General features: G+C 43.6%; 1 protein-coding gene across 2 annotated transcripts in view; it reads left to right on the forward strand.

Moving 5' to 3' along the window:
- The window catches only part of CELSR1 (cadherin EGF LAG seven-pass G-type receptor 1), a 241,644-nt gene that overhangs the window by 118,234 nt on the left and 100,466 nt on the right, over positions 1-22,944 (forward strand). For both annotated transcript variants that reach the window (XM_084810982.1, XM_084810983.1), the window contains exon 2: positions 607-1,245. In XM_084810982.1, the coding sequence (XP_084667108.1) occupies positions 607-1,245 (639 nt within the window). The remainder of the gene's footprint in view (positions 1-606; positions 1,246-22,944) is intronic.

Here is a 22,944-nt window from a genome sequence, read left to right on the forward strand (position 1 = left end):
GGGTACATAATTCTCTTCTGGTGGTGGCTCCATCATGGGGTCTCCACTTCAGGATGGGGTTCTTAATATGAGACAGTGATAATGAGATAGCTGGTGGGCATGGAGTCCCTCCTCTTCCTCCTCAAAAAAGCAAGCAGCTGAAAGCCCACAGTCCACTGTTGCCCCCAGCCCTCCCCTTCCTGCACCTTCCCCAAAGGCCTAGGTCCCAAGCTGCTAGCTGAGCATTGCCAGCTGCTCCTGCCACACACAAATTCAAGCCTCAGATGTCTCTGGGAAAATAATCTTTCCATTTCCTTCCCAGGGATGTTGTATGGAAAAAGAAATAGCTGCTCCTATGTAGCGCCAGCCATTTCTGCTTTTGTGCAGCATGCCTGGAAAGGAAATGGAAACAACATCATTCCCCGTCCAAAGGACATCTGAGGGTTTGTATCCTGTGTGGTACAGCCAGTGGCTAATTGAGAAGTTGGTTGACACTCTATTTACTGCACATGTACATGACATGTTTCAGCACTTCCATGTTGGAGGATGTCTGCTCAAAGTGTGTGAAAGTATTTGGGAGAATGTTTCTGGAAAAGTCTCTGATTCTTCTCTTTTTCCGCCCCTTAGATGGCATTCACAGCGTTACAGCGCTTTGCACCTTACGGGTGACGATCATCACTGATGACATGCTGACCAACAGTATCACAGTACGACTGGAAAACATGTCTCAAGAGAAGTTTCTCTCCCCACTGCTTGCTCTCTTCGTAGAAGGTGTGGCTACAGTGCTGTCAACAACCAAAGAGGGCATTTTTGTCTTCAACATTCAAAACGACACAGATGTTAGCTCCAATATTCTGAATGTGACATTCTCTGCCTTGCTTCCTGGTGGCATTCGAAATAAGTTCTTCCCTTCTGAAGACCTTCAGGAGCAGATATATCTCAACAGGACACTCCTCACTTTGATATCTACCCAACGAGTACTGCCTTTTGATGACAATATTTGTCTGCGGGAACCTTGTGAAAACTACATGAAGTGTGTGTCTGTACTTAAGTTTGACAGCTCTGCTCCATTTATCAGTTCAAACACCGTCCTGTTCCGACCCATACACCCTATCAATGGGCTGAGGTGTCGGTGTCCCCCTGGGTTTACAGGTGACTACTGTGAGACGGAGATAGACCTTTGCTACTCCAACCCTTGTGGAAACAATGGCCTTTGTCGAAGCCGAGAGGGAGGCTACACTTGTGAATGTTATGAAGACTACACCGGTAGGTTCTTATCTTTGTGTAACAAATATTGTATTATAAAATTAAGAAAGGCCAGTCTTTTGCCTTCCTAAAGGGCTAAAATAAACTTAAATATAAGACCAAATAAAAACTTAACTATAAATATATAGACTCACGGGAAGAGCCGTATCTCAGAGAACATGCCATGTATGCAGACGTTCTTGTGTTCAGTTCCTGGCATCTCAGGCTAAAGGATCTTGGTTAGCTGGGCTATTGCCAATGTAAAATTAGGTACATGGACAAAAGATGCCGGTGCAGTAAATTGGGACAATATATGGTTGACATTAAGACTTGGTCTAGTGGTTACTTTTCTGCCATACAACTAAGATAGCTGAATTTATGATATATGCAGTTGAGCAGCCCAGACTGAAGAAAGTACACAAATTCTGTACAGAAAAGCTGATTAAATGTGTTGAGGTCAAGGGTGAGATTATCATGCTCCACATGCTGATTAATCCCAAATTTGGTTAACTGAACAGGGCTTCTGGCATTGCCAAATAGAACCTTCTAGAACACTTGCTCAACATTAAAGACTACAGGGAAGTCCCTGTGTGCACCCTGGGCTTGCCGGATCAGGGCAATTATTTTAAATCATGCAGTTTTAGAGCCAGTTTTATGTGCACTGGTATTTTCAGTAGTAAACATAAATCAGGCGTGTTGAACCTATTTCAGCCCAAGGGCCAAATTCCGTTTCAGATACGTTCTCAGGGGCTGCGTTCCAGAGCCTTTGGTGGAGCCAAAGGCAAAAGGGTGGCTCTTACTGCCCAGTAGCTAAGCCTTCAGAGAGGCATTTTGACCTTTTAGACTGGGGGAAAACTGCACAAAAGCTGGAAAACCACCAAACAATTGGTGGTCAGAGGAAAGAGGCAGGGGAAGGGGTGTGGCCTTCTGGGGAACCCCAGAGGGCCACAGCGGGACCACAGCTGGGACAGATTTGGCCCCTGTGCCTGAAGTTCATAGTCTCATAAAATAGTAGGGTTGGAAGGGGCCTATAAGACCATCAAGTCCAACCCCCTGCTCAGTGCAGGAAGTTCTACACCCCTGTTATACACTGTGATGCAGAGACATTCGCTTGTAAAATGTAGTGACTTATGGCAGATAGACTGCATTTATTCTTTATTTTATAAAGAAAAATGGGGTATACATTTTAAAATAAATAAAAGAGCAATCCTATGGACCCTACACAGCGTCCTCCATGCCCGTACAGAGAACTATGAGCATGAAGGAGGAGATCCAGTTGTAAGAGAAGTCAGAGATGGCGAAAGGGGGGGGGTGTTAGGAGGGCAGGGCAGGGCAGAGGAGTATCCTACAGCATCTCAAGTCCCCTCCCTTCCCACGAAAAGGTAAGTCATCCCGCACTTTCTGTACAGGCCAGTGCAATCCAGCAAGGCTGGGGTTAAGGCGGTAGCTCTGCCTCGTCCTTCCTCACCAGCCAACTCAGGATAGCTTTGGCTGCTATACCTTACCTCTCCTCCTAGACAAGCCCCCCTGGAGTGGTGGCTCTCAAACTTGTCTTTGTGCTATGGCTGTAAGCGAGGCTGCAGAATGTGCATAGTGGCCAGAGGCATGGCCACAGCCCAGTCATTCCCCATATACCAGTCAATAGAATGAAATGACTGGGGTCTTGGTGGCTACACAAAAAGTCCCCCCAAATGGTGGCTGCATTTGAGAAAGTCTGGCCCTGGAGCATGCAGGCATTAATGTAGTATAGGTATTCATCTGTGTTGAGAATAGGTTGAAAGTTGAGGAATGTATGAAATTTGTAGCCATTATGCTTGTTGGAACCTTCATATGCTGTATTTTTTAAATTTTTATGGTAGACCTAAAAAGACTGGGCTATTCTTGTTGGAGCAGTAACGCTCATAGGCATTGGAAACTCTAAAATTTCACTTTGCCATATTAAGAAACATGCTTAGAAAAAAAATTACAAGAAAATGGCACAAAACCTTTCATCTCTTTGCTAAGGTATCCTGAGCTTAATGCTTAGATTATAACAGATATACAGTACCTCTATCCTCAAGCACCTTGATTTCTTCCAGAAGGCAATTACATCCTAATAAAGAGGCTTCTTTTCTCCCTTGTTTCCATCCCCTCAATACTTTGAAGCTCTTCATTTGTTTGGATGTAATTTATACATGATGAAAGTTTCTCTGTCTTCAGGAGTCTTCTGTTTCAAACAGTAAGGTACACAGAGCTTTTATGAGCTATTTCTGAAATGAGAGTACCCACTAATTATAATTACCTGGACCAGAATGCACTTCCTGTGATGTAAGGAGGTGATTGATAAGGAGACATAATATTTGTCAGCTTAGATCAGATCTGGAACGACGTTATTTCATTTTACCAAGCCAACATGCACAACCTACCTACAATGCTTGCACTAAGGAAGGAGGGGAAATTGTCTTAGAGCATATAAAGTTCCTCAAGTTCCTTCTCTGTCTTTTAGGTAGGAAACAACAAGGGATGTATTTCGCTGACTTGTACTAGATATGTTCCATTGAAATACTGTCCGTTCCTTTGCTGCTCTATGTTCACATACCTTGTAAACCAGAATCCAGTGCTGAAATCAGCTTGTCTGATCAAAAGTTAGAGTTAACAGCTGACAACCTAGATGAACCTTCACTAATCTGGTGTTCTCCAGATGTTTTGGACTAGAACTCTCATCATCCCTGACAATTTATGCTGGCTGAGGCTAATTGAAATTTCAGTCTAAAACATCTGGAGGGCATCAGGTTGGAGAAGGCTGACACAGATCATGCCTATCCCTTTAAAAGCTACAAAGCTGTGAGAAGAATCTGAGGTGAAACTGAGGCAAAAGTTTAACTGTTAAGTTCTGTTTCAGTGACTGAGGGAGTTAACAGTAAAGCAGACCAATGCGTGCCCTTGACCTGGGGCTTATGACTGAGGAGGGATACATTGTAAATATAGTGTGCTGATGGAGTGGCAACTACTCCTGCCCTTGAGAGGAGAATATAAAGCTAGATTTCTGCCTTTATATATGGGAAGGTAGGATTGACATTAGTACCATCAGATTAAAGAATTACTGAACATTCTAAAGATGCCCATTGGTCCTCAGTTTAAACTGGTGTAAAGGAATGTTGGCCACGCCAAAGCTGATTGGCTGGAGGGTTCTGACTGGAGCTAATATAAGGAGCTGTTGAGAGGCATCTGAGAGAGTTTTTGCCTGAGGGAGAGTTATCAGGAGGTGTCTTTGTGAGCGGCTGGGAGCCTGAGGAAGATGTCAGCTGGGAAGAAGAACAGCAACAAGACTGGGAAGCCGGTCTGAGAGTATGTGAAGGCAGAAGCTGAAGAAGGTCTGCAAGTGAAGGGAAGAAGACTCCTGGAGCAGTGTTCAGAGGAAAGTGCTGAATCCTGAGTGACAGCAGCTGGTGTTGCTCTGAAGACAGAGCAACTGCTGGACCAGACTGGGGGCTTAAGGGGAAGCCTGGTGAACAGCCTTAAAGGTTCCAGGTGGAAGTCAAACCCTACCAGAGAGAAGACTGCTTTCCAAGCTCTCTTTGCTAGGCCTGTGAGTTAACTGGGGTGGAGCTTGATAGGGGAATTGGCTTAAGTTTGGTTAGGGTTAGGAACTGGGGTTTGTAACACCTGATTGGTTGTAATGGTAACAATTTAGAAGCCCAGTTTTTAATGTAACAGTATATAAACATTATTTGTAAAGCAATAGTAATCTTAAATAGGAAGCTTTCTTGTTTTATTTCTTTTTAATAAAATGCTATCTTGTTTGCTTTCCTTGTACCTCTGATCTGTTTGTTTCACGCCTAATGACCAGCTACCTTAGGAAGAAGGTGTATGGGGGGGTGTAGATTTATGGTGGCAGCAGAAATGAAGGGAGGGATTGCCCAGTGGTGAGGGTTGATCTTCCACAAGTGGTGCTATAGCAGTAGGAATGCTCCAGTAAGAAGAGGCATTCCTCTACATTTGCTGTTAGAGGTGGCTTTGCCCTAGAATAGAGGGTCCCACGTAGGCTTGTTTGTCACAGGCATTATGCAGCCACTACACCTGTTCTTACACAATTCCCCTACCCCACTATCCTCCACTTGAGGGGCAAAACTAAAGCTCTACATGCCACACAGCAGGTGGGTAGAGGGCAAGGGCAAAGCGTCAGGTGGGAATTGTGGATATGAATTGTTTGTTGTAAACATGAATGGTAATTTTACATGCTGGTATAAACCTCTTCAATATGGATTGAGCAGAAGTATGTAGAGTTGTAGATTGTGCCGGAATCAAGGAAGGAAAACACACCCATTTAGTGGTCATGTGAATTTGCCTGTGGTTTTGTGATAGGGGTCTTTTATTCAAGCATCAGAGTGACTTGAAAGCTTTACCCTGTCTCTTTTTGTGGTCATGTGAGAAAAAGTAATGCTGTGGAGTCTTCAAGACAGAGATATTAATTTTGTCAATTGCACAGCAAACTACATTCAACAGAATTGTGTGTTGTTGCTATGTTGCAAAGTTTCCTCCACAACAATGGAAGGATTAATTATTCTTGTGCAGTGTATGACATCAAGTTACATTTCCAGTCACTGGGCTGGTCAGTAACAAACTTTCACCCACTTGCTGCAAGTTGAAACACTTTTTGTGCACCATTTTCTTTTCACTTCCTATATGTTTGATAGGCTGGTCACGCACAGTGCCTCTAGGAGTCTTTGCCTTTGTTTCTGAAGGCTGCTAAATTCACCTTCTCATTACAACATAGCAATAAAGCTAGGCTAAGGTATATTAATTTAGCTCTATTTCTGACACATTCTTGATGCTTTTGCAAAATGTTTAGGCAGAATATTTAGGCAACGTGAAGGAAATTCCACAGTGACAGGACTGCCAGTGAGAATACTTGTCTGTGTGCCTTTACTGTGATGTTCACACAAATGACTACAAAGCATACTCTCTCTCTCTCTCTCTCTCTCTATATATATATATATATATATATATACACACACACATACACACATACACACACACACACGCCCTGATGGCTCATTTTTGTAGTTTTATGAGAGACAAACAGTTTTATGAGAGGTGATTTGGAGCAGAGAGAGGTGGTGAATCATTCTTCACTGTATGTCTCCCCCATACTATGTACCCCTTGCAGCTTAAAGATACATGGGTGAGGGAAAGCTTTTAGCATGAGGAATTGCAACTAAAAAATAGTGAGCAGAAAAAGCATTCAGTACACCCTCTTCCCTGCTGGTTTTCTGCTCCAAATTGCCCCTCATGAATCTGCTTTTCCCTTCAAGAAGCAGCTGTTGCGGTTGCAAAACATTCATTTGAGTGTAACATGTAGCGTGGCCCTCAGATACTTAGAACCCAAGTTATTAACATCTTATACGCCAAAACCACCAGTTTAGGCATACAGATGTTTAATTTACTAGTTTTAGTGAAAGAAGACTTATTGTTAACTGTGGGCAAAGCCCTTAAATTTATTTCATAATGGAGTACTTCGCTTTTTAGACTGTAATAGTTCTAGTTCATGCTTTGGTTTTGACCTAATAGGAAAAACAGTTGGCAAATGTTTCATTGTAAACCAGAGTAAAAGTGCTGTAAATCTTTTCAGGGTTAACATTATTCTACCACGATATTTGCTAGTCAGTTGTACACAGGTTTTTAAAAGTCAGTTCTGACTTACTACACTATTGACTGGATATAGCACTGCCTATAAAATTAATCATCCCTTCTGTCTGAGCTACTGATTACAGAGATGTCTCTGTTCTATGTGTTTGTCCGCTGCAGTCTTCAGAATTCAGCATAAGCTGACTTATTCAAAGAGAGTGCAGTGCAGGCTCATCTTCCAAAACCTTGTACATTCTGCCCCCACCCCTCTGCATCTGGTGCTTTTTGCCTGTGGAAATATTTCCACAGATCAAAAGATCCAGGCTGTCTTTTTTGAAACCGAGTCCGGAGATTCAGCATTCTTGTTTGCTCTTTTTAATTAGCTTTAAAATGTTTTGACAGGATTTCTGATGTTACAAAAGCATTTTAAAGTGCTGGCATTAAGGAAGCTTTGTAAATGAAAGTGATATGCCTAACATCAGTGTAATCACTAAAGCCTCATTTCTCCACCTACCCCTCAATCCAGAAGCTCAGTGTGTCACCTTTATCATGTAGAGACATAATTTCTGTTGGGAGCTTGTCCATGATTTTGCACTTTAGTGAATAGTTTTGGGTGGTAGAGCATAAGATTGATTCAGTTTTTGGCAGCAGTGCATTTATGCAAGATGAAAAAGACACAGATGTAGGTGGCAGGGTGGGAAACTATAGCATTTTAAGGGTATGAGAAGCTATGGCCCTAAGTAGAACTCACCCTTCTTCAGCGGGGTGGGGATTAATAAAAAAAAAACTACTACTTCAGTGATGTTTATTTGTTTTTTTAAAAAAGGAACCACCATTAAAATTGGAGGGCCAGTTAGCTTATTTGTCCAAGGGTTGCTTTTTGGGTACTTATAGACTGCTTATCAGGATAAACCCTCCCAAGGAGGCTCAGAACTTATCAATATTATGACAGCAGCAGTTCTCATATGCAGGTTCATCACTTGTTGGCTATCATAAACAAATCAGTATCAAATTGGGGATGGTAGCCATTGTGTAAATGTCAGTTTTTCATAAATTGTTACAACAGTTCGGTTTGTTTCCCAGTGGTTGAGAATACTGTTCCATTGCTTTACAAAAGCAAATAGTTAGTCAAACACCAAAGAAGAAGAAAATAAGTAATCATCCTTTCAGATACTTGAACTAGGAGTTGTTAATAAGTTAACAATAAGGTGTTCTATGATACTGCTTTTACAAAATTCTACTTTGCCCACTTGTGTGAATGGTAAACTAAGAATAATACAACAATACAAGTTTCTTCATGGCTGAAATGTGTTCTTTTTTTCTGAGGAGAATTTGTCTTTCAAAGCGTTAGTGCTGTATAGGGCTGTCTGCCATATCATGACTTATTTCTAAGAAGTTAAAGAAGAGAGCAAAGACAAGCTTTGAGACATAACAGAGCAAATCCTCACGTGTCCTTTTTTTTTTTTTGCTACTGCCTTTTCGAGGAGCAGGACACAAGGTGCAGAAATTAAGACCTTTTAATACAGGCATCTGTTAATAGATGTTAATAGGTAACATAATTAACAATGTTATTGTTGACTAGTTTTGCATATATAGTATGTATTCATGTGCACAGATTTAACCATGGTGGAAACTTTTGAACAGAATGTAGGGCACTTGGACATGAACGTCAAGATAATTAGAATTCTGGAGTACAGTTGTACAAACATTTTTTTTTAATTTAAATTTATTTTTCTTGTAACACACATTTACATACCAGTGGGACTCTGTTTTTAACCTCCAGTTTGTAGAGGACCAAGCACAGGCTACTCTAAAGCAATCAGAAAGCTAGACACAAAAAGGGAAAAGAGGCTATGGAAGGACAAGACTCTCCAGTGGTGATGACCTGCAAGGTGTGTGCAATGTTTGTTTTCTTGCCTGAGAACAACATGGCCTACACCTGCAACAAGTGCAAGTTGATCACACTGCTGGAAGAAAAAGTAAGAGGACTGGAGCAGCGACTGTCAACCCTCCGGGGAATAAGAGGACATGAAGAGTTCTTGGACAGAATGGTGGAACTACAGCCGCAAAGTGAAGACAAGAAGCTTGAAGAGCAACAGCAAGCTGAGGCAGAAGAGGAAAATGCTGAGGTGAGGAAAAATGCAGTAGAGGATACTACTTGGAAAAGGGTGACAGTTAGGAGAAGAAGAACTAGAAGCCACTCCGCACCAGTGGAAGCAGTGGAGCTGTGGAACCAATTCCAGGTACTTGAGGATGAGACCGGAGGACAGCCTGAAGAGCATGAATTACAGGGGAACCTGCATGAGAGTGAGCAAGAAGCTGAAGGTCAGTCAAGCAGAGGCAATGAAACCCAGGCCTACAACAACAAGAAGAGTAGTAGTAGTTGGAGACTCCTTGCTGTGTAGGATCGAAACCCAAGTATGTCGCGAAAACCTGTGGACTTGCCAGCTTTGCTGTCTCCCGGGAGGACGGATTAGAGACGTGACTGAAGGGTTGCCTGCACTTGTTAAGCCCACTGACAGGTATCCCTTTCTTCTCATCCATGTGGGAACAAATGATACCACCAAGCAGAGCTACAAAGAAATCATGTCTGATTTTGAAGCTTTGGGAAGGAAACTCAAGAACTTTGGGGCCCAGATAGTTTTCTCATCCATCCTTCCAGTAGTTAGAAGAGGGATAGAAAGGGAAAGAAAAATACTCTGGGTGAATGACTAGCTATGAAGGTGGTGCCGATTAGAGAGATTTGGATTCTGGGACCACAGGCTATACTTCCTGGAAGATAGACTGTTGGCAAGGGATGGGTTGCACCTCACAAGGGCTGGGAAGAATGTGTTTGGCCACAGCATGAAGAACTTCATCAGGAGGGCTTTAAACGGAATCCTACGGGGAAGGGAGATGTAAAGTTGGGGGTAACAATGGACGAAGGCTCATGCACCGCAACGGAGAGAACAGCTCTAATAGCACCCAATAATAGTCTTCACAAACATGTAGGAAGAAAGCCAGACTATGAAGCACATGGTCTTCGATGTCTATTTACTAATGCCCAGAGTATGGGAAACATATGGAAGGAATTTGAACGCTTAATACAGGAGGGAAATTATGACTTGATAGGTGTAAATGAGACTTGGTGGGATGATTCTCATGACTGGAATACAGCAATGGAATACAGCAATTAACTTGTTCAAAAAGAACAGGAGGAACAGAAAGGGAGGTGGGGTTGCACTGTATGTGAAAAATACATATCTCTGCACAGAAATACAGGAGGAGGAGCTTGGTAGCCCCATCGAGAGCATCTGGATAAAAATAAACGGAGCAAAGAAGACAAGGAACCCGGTGGTTGGAGTCTACTACCGGCCACCCAATCAAGAAGACGAGGATGAAACTTTTGAAAAGCAAATAGCCAATGTTTCAAGGAAGCATGATGTAGTAATGGGGGACTTCAATTTCCCTGATATTTGTTGGGAGACAAATTCTGCAAAACATGGCCCCTCCAAGAAATTCCTGACTTGTGTGGTGGATAACTTCCTCCTACAGAAAGTAGAGGAAGGAACTAGAAGACTGGCTATCCTTGACTTGATCCTGACCAACAGAGATGACTTAGTGGATAAAGTAGCAGTTACAGGAACTCTGGGGGAAAGTGACCATGTTATTATACTTGGGTTCTTGGTTCTAAAGGAAGCAAAAGCCGAGCGTAGCCAGACGTGTACCCTGAATTTCAGGAAAGCCAATTTTAATAAACTCAAAACAGTGATAGTTAAGGTCCCATGGCAAGCGACTCTAATGAGAAAAGGAGTCCAAGATGGGTGGGAGCTTTTAAAAAAGGAAATTCTAAAGGCACAATTACAAACAATTCCAACAAGAAAAAAATGCATGCATGGATAGTAAAGACAGAGGAAAGAAATTGCGGTTCAACTATTAAATAAGGATGGCAAAATGATAACAGATGACAAAGAAAAGGCAGAAGTGCTTAATTCCTACTTTGGCTCAGTCTTCTCCCAAAAGAGGGTTTATGACCCTCCTGGCAAAGGCGAAGTCCAGGCTGAAGAGGCAGGATTGCAGCTTGAGATCGATAGGCATATGGTCAAAGAACACCTAATTACTTTGAGTTCAAATCTCCAGGGCCAGATGAACTGCATCCTAGAGTAATAAAGGAACTGGCAGAAGGACTCTCAGAACCACGGTCTATCATCTTCAAGAAATCGTGAAGGATGGGTTAATTGCCAGATGACTGGATGTTGTCCCTATCTTCAAAAAGGGTAAAAAGGAAGAACCTGGGAACTGCAGAGCAGTCAGTCTGACATCAATCCCTGGGAAAATTCTGGAGCAGATGATAAAGCAATCCATCTGTAAGAACCTTGAAAACAATGCAGTGATTACTTGAAGCCAACATGGATTTGTCAAGAACAAATCCTGCCAGACGAATCTGATCTCATTTTTTGACAGGTAACCTCCCTTGTGGACTGTGGGAATGCTGTGGACATAATATAGCTCAACTTCAGCAAAGCTTTCGACAAAGTGCCCCAGGATATCCTGATGAGCAAACTAACTCAAAGTGGGCTAGATGAAACAACGATTGGTGGATCCACAGATGGCTACAGAATCGGACTCAATTTTATTTATTTATTTATTTATTGCATTTATACCCCGCCTTTTTTCCTCTTGCAAGGAACCCAAGGCGGCTTACATTATCCTCCTCCTCCTCTCCATTTTATCCTCACAACAACAACCCTGTGAGGTGGGTTGGGCTGAGAGTCTGTGACTGGCCCAAAGTCACCCAGTGAGCTTCCATGGCTGAGTGGGGACTAGAACCCGGATCTCCAGCTCCTAGTCCAACACTCTTGCCACTACACCACACTGGCTCTCAAAAGAGTGCTTATCAATGGGATCGTCTCAAACTGGGAGAGGTAACAACTGGGGTACCGCAGGGCTCAGTCCTGGGCCCAGTGATCTTCAACATTTGTATTAATGACTTGGAGGAGGAGGTGCAAGGAATGCTGATCAAATTTGCAGATGACACAACATTGGGCGGGATAGCTAATATGTTCAAGACAGACAAAATTCAGAGTGATCTTGACAGACTGGAGCGCTGGGCAGAAAACAACAGAATGACATTTCATAGGGATGAATGCCAAGTTCTGTACCTAGGAAAAAGAAAACAAATGCAGAATTACGGGATGGGGATACGTGGCTCAACAACACTACAAGTGGGAAGGATCTTAGAATTGTGATCGATCACAAGCTGAATATGAGCCAACAATGTGATGTGGCTGCAAAAAAGGCAAATGCTATTTTGGGCTGCATTCATAGAAGCATAGCTTCCAAATCCCGGGAAGTACTAGTTCCCCTCTACTCAGCACTGGTTAGGCCTCATCTGAAGTACTGTGTCCAGTTCTGGGCACCGCACTTTAAGAAGGATGGAGACAAGCTGGAGAGGGTTCAGGGGAGGGCAGCAAAGATGATCAGGGGACTGGAAACAAAGTCCTATGAAGAGAGACTGAAAGAACTGGGCATGTTTAGCCTTGAGAAGAGAAGACTGAGGGGAGATATGAGAGCGCTGTTCAAGTACTTGAAAGGTTGCCACAGAGAGGAAGGACAGGATATCTTCTTGATCATCCCAGAATGCAGGACACGGAATCATGGGCTCAAGTTACAGCAAGCCAGATTCCAGCTGACTATCAGGAAAAACTTCCTGACTGTTAGAGGAAGATGACAGTGGAACCAATTACCTAAGGAGGTGGTGGCCTCTCCCACACTGGAGGCATTCAAGTGGAGGCTGGACAGCCATCTGTCAGGGATGCTCTGATTTGGATTCCTGCATTGAGCAGGGGGTTGGACTCGATGGTCTTATAGGCCCCTTCCAACCCTACTATTCTATGATTCTATGAGGCATTGCGGGTACTACACTTTCTTTGTTGTTGCAAAGGTTCTTTTGTTTAAGCTGGCATGGTTCAGTGACTGTGTCTGAAATCCTTTGCTACTCATCTGGGTGCATTTTGTTCTCCAGAAGGATACTCTACTCTGTTACAGGATCTGGTTTAGTTTAGTGCAGTCCTTTTGCTCCATATTTTGTCATGTTTGTTTACTTTTTTTCTGACATCTAACTGTATTTATTAGCATTTGTTTTACCATTAGTAGCTCTCAGGGAGGTGTAGCATTGATTGGAAAGTAACATCAGATTTCTCTCTACATTTCGTTTGTCAATTAGAGTAGCATGGGATGAAACACGTGCACACAGAAACAGCAAGCATGCCTTTCAGCTTCCAGGAAAGTAAAAGCTAGGTATTAGTATTCCCAAGGGAACTTTTATTGTGTTGCAAAAATTTCCCAGTATTCTGTCCCTCTTTGGAGCTGTGCTTAAATACAATGGAGCTTCACCCTTCCTCACCCAGTAGTAATTATTATTATTCATAATGGACTTCAAGACTGTGTGCAGAAGGCTTCGAGGAAGGCATTGTACAGGTCTTTCCCACACTGAATTCAAGTACTAGAGCTACTTGTGACTTAAAAATGTAAGTACAATGAATTCTAGCCACTAGGTAGCATGATCAGCACGATGATGTTTCAACCGGCTGCCTTGTCATTTACTTCCTTCCCAAAAATGGGGGGGGGGGGAGCTTCTGTAATAGGAATTCTCAATAGTACTGAATTTTCATGAAAACAAAATGCTAAATAATAAATTTGCTAATACTGTAGCACATCAATTCTGTATGCCTTTGGGGCTTAGATTTAAGATTTATTTCCTTTTTAACTAAGGATAACATTCTTTGGGTTTCACACTGTGTGTGTGTGTGTGTGTGTGTGTGTGTGTGTGTGTTTATATATACATATTGGCGTGACCATGTCCATATTGGATTCTTGCCCCTTCTGACTTATTAAATCTAGGAGGGGAGGGAACAGCCGGTTGGGCCAGGGAGGTGATGCCTCCTTGGGAATGAGAGAGAGAGTGGTTCTGGGCTGCCTGAAAGAGATGGCGGTAAGACCACTCCTGAAGACATCATCCCAGGAGCCAGAAGGTCTTAACAGTTTTAAGCCAGTAGCAAATGTTCCTTTCCTGGGCAAGTTCCATGAGAATGTGGTTGCCAACCAGTTCCAGATGCTCTTGGATGAAACTGCTTATCTGAATTAATTTCAGTTGGGGTTCAGGCCAAGTTTTTGGCATGGAAACAGCCTTCGTCACCCTGTATGATTACCTGTTTTGGGAGAGAGACAGGGCGAGTGTAATCCTGTTGATTCTCCTTGATCTCTCAAGCGCTTTTGATACCATCAACCCTGGTATCCTTCTGGGGCTGGTAATGATTTTGCTCCTGCTTGGGTGGCCAGCTCTGGAAGGTAATGCTTGGGGGTTATGCTCAGCCATGTAGATTCTCCAGAATGGGGTTTCACAGGGGTCAGTTTTGTCCCCTATGCTATTTAACATCTACATGAAGTGGATGATGGGGTCATATGGAGTTTTGGAATGCGTTGCCATCAGTTTGCGGATGACCCGCAGCTCTTTTTCTCCTTTTCATCTTCATCAGGTGAGGCTGTGGCTGTGCTAGATTGGTACATGGCTGCAACAATGAACTGGATTAGGGCTAATAAACTGAAACTCAATCTAGACAAGACTGAGATGCTATCAGTGAGTGGTTCTTATGACTGGATGAAGGGTATTCAGCCTGTTATAGATTGGGTTGTACTCCCCCAAAGGAGCAGGTTCGTAGCTTGGGGCTTCTCCTGGACTCATTACTGTAACTTGATGCTCAGTCGGCATCAGTGGCATGAAGTGCCTTCTTCCAGCTTTGGCTGATGGCCCAGCTATGCCCCTATGTAGACAGGGATAACCTGGCTTCAGTAGTCTTTGCTGTGGTAACCTCCAAGTTAGATTACTGCGGTGTGCTCTACATGGGGCAGCCTTTGAAGACAGTTCAGAAATTACAGGTTTTGCAAAATTTGGTAGCCAGATTGATAGTGGGGACCAGAAGGTCTGAACATATAATCCTTATTCTGGCCTGCTTTCACTGGCTGCCTGCACATATCTGAGCCCAACTCAAAGTGCTGGTTTTAATCTATAAAGCCTTACCTGGCTTGGCACTGTAATGCCTGACAGAGCACCTCTCCCAGTATGTACCTACCTGTATACTACAATCAACATCTGAGGCCCTTCTCCCAAGTGTTTCCTCTGAGGGAGGTTCAGAAGATGGCAACAAGGGAGAGGGCCTTTTTGGGGGTGGCTCCTTGATTGTAGAATGCTCTCCCTAGTGAAGACCACTTAGTGCCAACATTGTCAGCTTTTAAACATCAGGTTAAGACTTTCCTCTACTCACACATACAAACATACATACACACACCCAGGGTGGGGGGGAAATACCAGAAGGATGGGGAAATATGTTAGGAGCATCACTATGAGGGTACTTTTTTAAGATAAAAATAAAATGAATATTATATTCATAGATAAAATGAAGTATAGATACCATGTTTTACTTAAGTCATTTTGATTTTTTTTTTCACCTGTGCAGAAGTTAGGCTTTCTTGGCTGCCCTTGTCAACTGCCCACTTGTCCGCTCTTGTTTCAGTGGGATCCAGATTCGGACTACAGTGGGGCAAACTAACTTCCACACTAAGGTCCCAATCAGAATTGGTAAGGTCTGTGCTGGCAATTTGTGATGGGAAATCTTGCACTCAAGGCCAGAATTACACAGCTAAGGTAACATGTAGCATTTCCCTGAGTGTTTCTGCTGCCTGAAGCAGGCAGGTGGACAAGTTGCAGGGGCAGTTAGGGCTAGCTGCTATCCAAGAGAGGGAGCAGCAGCTGATGCTGGTTCTCTCTCTCCTTGACAGTGGTTGCTCCTATCTGCTCTCATTAATTGCCTGCTCTGGCAAGCAAATCTGCACACTTGTCCATGCTGATCAGAGCAGGTTTTTATGATAGGTTGGTAAATTATCATGGCTGAAATTGTTGTCAGTTCCTGTTGATACCAAAATACTCATAGGCCCTGTTCAGATGTGCACAGGAGGAGGCTGGTTAGGGTAACTATGGAGGGGAGGGGGTAATGAAACCATGATGCACATGCCCATCACATGACTGGGAACCACACAATGCTGCATGGTTCCAGTAACCTCCCCCTCTCGTAGTTACCTTAACCCTCCTCGTGCAGCCTGTGATCCCAGCAGCCCTTGTGCCACAAAAATGCATGCACTCGCCACTCCATCAGTCATGCTCCAGCAACCATAGGGAAAGTGCGCTGGCTAAAGCGTCACCAGAAATACAGGATGCTCTAGCCTGCCATCTCTGTGGTCACAGCCTAGAAACCACCCAGAGCCTGTTTTAACCACCGAGCACGACACATCAAGCCACCCAGGGCTCAATCTGCTACAGGGGGTGGTTAGCCAGCGTGGTTCCGGAACTATGGTTAGTGGTTTTTCTCTCCCACCCCCATGACATGCTAAGCCACCTTAGTTAGTGCAAATTCCCTAACCATCATGGCTTCCTGTTATGTGTGAACAAGGCCATACTCTCTACTAGCCTTGGTATAACAAAAAATCTGTGTTGAAAATAACATATTTTATTATTGTGCAGTACAACCCTAAACATGTTTATTCAGCAGTAAGTGTCACTGAGTTCAATGGGAATTACTTTCTACTAATAGATCTAGGATTGCAATATGGTATAATGCAAACCGTTGATTTGCTAATAACCATGGCTTAAAAAAAGCACATTACTATTAGCAGATAGCAAATTCAGACAGACCACATAGTTTCTGATTAATTGTGTTTAGTTTTGTTTATGATAAAGAGTGTTTATTTGCTGAGTAATCAGAGAATATAGTTGTTGGTTTGCACATTGCTGAGCAACTGGAGAAGTTATTGTCTTATGTTCAGCAGTTATTGGTAGGGAAACACACATGGACTGCAACACACTGCCAGGGGCTAACTTAACAGAGGGCATCATTATACTGCATTCCTGGCTTGAGGCAAGCTAATTCTATAGTTGTAAGGGGTGTGGAAGGGTGTGTACAAATAATGGAACCCTGGATTACAGTAGAGTTAACAAGGCTTAGCTTGTCTGTTACAGCTTCTGGGTAAACTGTTTAACCTCTCCCCCTAACTATTCAGATCCACTGTATTTCCCCCTGGCAGTTGTTCATACATAAACTGAATGTTCAGTTATTTAGGGTACAATCCTATTTCAATTATTTAGGGTGCAACTTCCAGCATGCTGGGAGTTATAGGCCTTTTTCTGTCTAAACATGCAAAGGATTGCATCCTAAGACTTTTAACTTTAAGAACGTTTAACATTCCTATAGTCAAATAAAAATGATTAACTTATTTTGATAAATGGTACAAGACCCCATCAATAAATATGTTTTAAAAAGAAGCCACCTCTCATGCTTTTTGCACAGCTTCTGTTGACATCATGAATTAAGGACTCTGGGCAGCCTTCTGTAAACAATGAAAATTAAGTATATAATCTTGAGAATGTGTTTGTAATTTCTGCAGACTGGGGATGGGTTTTTTTTCCCTTACCAGATGTGCCCCAAATATTTTGTAATCCCAGTGGCATTATTTCTTTCCTTTTTAAATTATTTTTTCTAATCAAAGTGAGAAAAAGAGAAATTAATCCTAAGTGTGCTTATATTGTTTTGTGAGACTGTAGGCGATTGACAAAGAGGAGAAAACAGGAGAGCCATTGACTGCATTCAGTCATCACGATAAACCACGCTTTATTATGGCGATAACAAGCCTACCCTACCCGCAGGCTTGTGTGCTCCCAGTCAGGCCTTCCCCAGTCAGGCCGCAAGGAAACCAGAAGCTTTTCCTTCTGTTTTAGATTAACCAAAGTTGAGTGTTATATATGAATCCTAAACTGTGGTTGATTTTAACTATGGTCTGTTTGCAACAAACCAGCTTTGTAACCCATTGTTTCAAGTTAGCTTGTTTCAAATGAATGATTAACCACAGTTTATTGTGGTTGGATGAAACAATAAGCCATTATTAATTTAAAAAGAAGTAAAAGCTTCTGAACTCCTTGCAATCACGCTGGAAAAGAGGGAAGGAGGAGCAATGTGGTGAGCCTAAGGCTTACTATGGATTGTTCCCATCACAAGTAACCGTGGTTTATTGCAGGAGTGGGGAACCTCTTTCAGCCTGAAGGCCAAATTCAATTTCAGAGACGCTCTCGAGGACCAGATTCCAGTGGTGGGTAGGGCCAAAGGGAAAAGGAGCAGGGTCAAAACCACAAAAATACCAGCATATTAAAGCTCATACTGCCATTAACTAAGCCTTAGGAGAGTCTTTTGAACTGTTTAGAGGAAGAAACCTCTAAACAGCCAGGAAACCACCAAACCATCAATGGACAGTCAGAGGAAAGGGGGTGGAGCCAGAGGTACGGGTTAGATTTGGCCCCCAGGAGGGCTGGATTTGGCCCCCAGGGCTGAGGTTCCCCACCCCTGGTATATTGTGACATCCAAACACAGCCACTGACTCCATCTTTTATACAGGTTGTATAAAAAAGAGTGAACTAAGCTCACACATAGTAGTAACTTATCAAATAGAAATGCCTCTGGAAATTCTGAAGCAGTAGTCAGACCTCTACTTCCACTGGACAATATGTATATAATACCACATTCATATCATCCTAGCCTGACTATCATATTTCTGCTGTTGATCACTCTTATATTACTCCATTTTCTTACCCCCAAACTAGTTTCTTTCATGTGAGAAATGTAGTTTTCAATTCTGACAGTCTCTTTCAGAAAAAGTGACAAGAAGCATCTATCTTCCATTCTCTGAGTTCACACATTCAGATATTTACACAGTATAATTTTTAACATCCCAACATGTTCACTGGCTTATCTGTGTACAGCCCCAGAATAGCACCCCTGGAACAGTGGCATACCATCAAGGTGACACATACCTCCCAGGGCATTTATCTGAAAGACTTAGAGTCTGATCTTTCTGATTACTCAGAAATAATTACTTCTGGACTGCAGTCTTAGACCACTGCTGTCGTATTTGTATAGACGCAGTGAAAATCCTAAAGTGCAGAAAGCAAACACAGTATGACTGTGTGTATGTGAGATAGCGCTGGTTCACACATGGGCCCAGTATATAATGGACTTGTGACTCAGGAACTCGGAAACTTTGTGTGAACTGGAGCTTGTGAATGTAAATATATCCTGCTTGCTGGAACTGCCTGCAAAAGGAGTGGAAAGCTTACTTGAGAGCTACAGCCACATGGGCCTCAGTTCACCCTAACGGTTTGATGTGTGGTTAAAGGGAAGTGTGAGCTTATGGCTTGTTACTATGCACCACTGCACGTTCAGCTTACATGATGGGTCCATATATAAATCAATCCAGAGAGATATTCTTACCATTCCTGCAGAGAGAACATGTACGAGAAGATACTTGGTAGTGGATTAAGAGGTTCTCACAGGTTTGTCATCCTGAGGCAACAAACATAGCTTATACCACCTCCAGATGTTTTGGATTTCAACTCCCAAACATTTGGAGAGCACCAGGCTGAGAAAGGCTGGCCTCTACACAATTGAGGAATTCCACAGATTTTCAGCCATGCCATTGCTGACTCTCTCTTGCACAGTTCACTGTGCATCTCTAGCAAACTCAGTATTCTATTAACCTCTGCATTCCATTGTTATTCTTTACAAAATCACTTGGCTTTGGATAAAAAAGAGAAGGGTCAAGAACTCCCAAGATAGCTAAGCACTGTTAACTTGTTCAGATTTCTTTGGAATCACATTCACAACCTCAAGGTATAAACAAATTGGAGGCTCATTTGAGTCCAGGAGTTAGTATCCAAGGATAACTGATTGAGTAAACAGGCCTTGAGCAAATGAAGTCTGGTTTCCTGGTGCTATTTCTTATTATTTCATTAGAATACCTTTATGTCCTTTCATTCAAGATAAATATCCTTACCCAACTTGAATTCTTATACATGAATTCCTCTGTTGCTAACCTCTTGAGACCACCTGACGTTTTAAATTTGTAGCCTTGATTTCAGACGTGGAAATGAATGAGTAAGAAAACCATTCAAATGTGGAACGGGCTACTGTTCCAAACAGGGCAGGAGGGCAAACAATTATACTGAGCATACAGGTTTGTTGACTTGCCAAGAGACATTCTTGACCTTGGTGAAATTTGCAGTGCTCACTGAAGTGGTTATTTTTTCATTCAAGAATGTGGTATTTAATGATTCCAGGGCTGTTTTTTCTGCTCATAAGAACAATAGTGGCTAAAAGATTACAGACTATACTGACAGCTGTTCCTTCTCTTGTTTATTTGTCTGTCGTGTTTCTGCATGTACATGTGTTCACGGCAGTGTCCTGCTTGTTTGTCGTCAATCGTCCTTTCATCAGGCCTGGAAGGCATCACTCCAAAGAGAAGTCAAGGTTTTATCAGTAGATATCCCCTTCCAGTTTCAATAGAGCAAGTTCATACTTAGCCCTTTATTTAGGCCTGTGCCATTTTCAATTATTCAAATGTTTGAATGTGCAAAAATATGGTAGCTTGAGAGATCTTATTGTGATTGCTAGGTAACAGAAGGACTGGCTATGATTAGGCAGCAGATATGATACAATCCTTGTAATGTGGGTGGAAAGCCTTTTGACATTCATGTGTTCTAAATGACATTTTAATCAGCTTTTTGACATTTAAATTGCGTGTTTTTCTGTTAGTTTCATATGTGATAGAAGGTCTTTTCTCCACAACTGTGGCAATTAGACAAATTCATGGAGAATAAGACTGTCAATGGCTAACAGTCATGATGGCTATATATATTTTTGTGAACTACCCAGAGATTTTTGGCTATTGGATGGTACAGAAATGAAATCAGTCAAGCAATAAAATATACTACCTCCAGTATCAGAGGCAGTATGCCTCTTTTTACCAGTTGCTCGTGAACATGAGTGGGAAGGTGCTATTGGACTCATTTCCTGCTTGTGGGCTTCCCATAGGCCACTGGTTGTTGTTGTTGTTGTTATTATTATTATTAAATTTATTAATCGCCCATCTGGCTGGCCACCCAGCCACTCTGGGCAATCTACAGCGTATAATAAAACAGTTTAAAACAATAAAATTCTACAACAAAAAGGTTTTCTAAAATACCCTAATCCACCCCAAATGCCTGCCTGAACAACCACATTTTCAATGCACGACGGAAGCTCATTAAAGAGGGGGCATGGGGGAGTTCCCTAGGGAGGGAGTTCCACAGAGTGGGGGCCACCACAGAGAAGGCCCTCTCCCTCATCCCCACCAGTCTAGCTGTCCTGGCTGATGGGACAGAGAGAAGGCCATCCGAGGCTGATCTTGTTAAGCGGCCTGTCTGGTGTTGCTGGAGGCGCTCCTTAAGATAGGCTGGGCCGGAGCCATATAGGGTTTTAAAGGTCAAAACCAACACCTTGAATTTGGCCCAGATAACAACTGGTAACCAGTGCAACTCCTTCAGCACTGGAGTGATGTGATCTCGCTGGCAGCTGCCTTTAATCAGGCGAGCCGCCGCGTTCTGTACCAGCTGCAGTTTCCGAACCGTCTTCAGGGGTAACCCCTCGTAGAGCGCATTACAGTAGTCTAAACAAGAGGAGACCAGGGCATGTACTACCGATGGGAGCAGATGGTCGGGAAGGAAAGGGCGCAGCCGCCGTATCAGATGGAGTTGATACAGAGCGGCCCGGCTCACAGCTGACACCTGAGCCTCCATGGACAGCTGGGAGTCCAAAATGACCCCGAAGCTGCGGACCTGGTCTTTCAAGGGTAGCCGTACCCCATTCAACACCAGGTCAACATCCCCCAGCCTCCTCTTGTCTGCCACCAAAAGTACCTCGGTCTTGTCAGGGTTCAGCTTCAGCTTATTCCTCCCCATCCAGCCACTCACCGTCTCCAGACATTTGGACAGAGATTCTACAGCCAACCTTGGTGACGATTTGAACGAGAGGTAGAGCTGCGTGTCATCCGCATATTGATGACACTGCACCCCAAACCTCCTGATGATAGCCCCCAGCGGCTTCACATAGATGTTAAATAGCATCGGGGAGAGGATGGAATCCTGTGGCACCCCACAAGTGAGTGGCCACGGGTCCGAAACCTCCTCTCCCAGTGCTACCCTCTGGTACCTGCCAGAGAGGAAGGACCGGAACCACCATAATACGATGTCTCCAGTGCCCAACCCCTCCAGGCGGTCCAGGAGGATACTGTGGTCAATGGTATCAAAAGACGCTGAGTGGTTGAGGAGAACAAAGAAGGAGCATTCATCCCTATCTAGAGCCCTCCTCATATCATCCACCAAGGCGACCAAGGCCGTTTCTGTCCCATGCCCAAGCCTGAAGCCCGACTGAAATGGGTCTAGATAATCGGTTTCTTCCAAGTGTGCCTTCAACTGCATCACCACCACCCGCTCAGTCGCCTTGCCCAAAAATGGCAGATTTGAGACTGGGCGAAAGTTGTTCAGAACTTGAGGATCCAAGGAGGGCTTCTTTAACATCTTATCACTGCCTCCTTGAGGGCTGATGGCATCACTCCCTCCTCAAGGGAGGCGTTCACCACTGCCCTGATCCCCTCACCCAGTCTCTCTCTACAGCCCATAATGAGCCAAGATGGGCAAGGATCAAGTAAGCAGGTGGTCGGCCTTACAGATGAAAGCACCTTGTCCACTTCACCAGGAGGAAGAAGCTGGAACCGATCCCACAAAACCGGTTTGCCACAGGCCGCCTCTTGCTCACTAACTGTATCCACAGCGTGCAGTGTAACACACCTAATCTGATCAATTTTATCTGCAAAGTGCCTTGCCAAGGCCTCACAGGAGGCCTTAGAATGCTCCAGTGGTTCCAGAGCCACAGGACCGACCAGGCTCCGGACCACTTGGAAAAGCCTCCTGGGACAGCACTCTGCAGACGCGATAGAGGCAGCATAATATTCCCTTTTTGCTGCCTTCACCGCCACGTGATAGGCTGAAGATACAGCTCTAGCCCGTGTCTGATCGTCTTTGGAGCGAGATTTCTGCCACCAGCGCTCTAGCCGTCTCACCTCCTGATTCAGAGCTCATAACCGCAGATTGAACCATGGTGCAGTCCGAGCCCTGTTCAGGGGGAGAGGGCATTTCGGAGCTAATCTAATCTAATCGGA

Source organism: Heloderma suspectum, chromosome 7 (assembly GCF_057233095.1).
Source record: "Heloderma suspectum isolate Gila_16-S chromosome 7, 16-S_ref, whole genome shotgun sequence".
NCBI lineage: Eukaryota > Metazoa > Chordata > Lepidosauria > Squamata > Helodermatidae > Heloderma > Heloderma suspectum.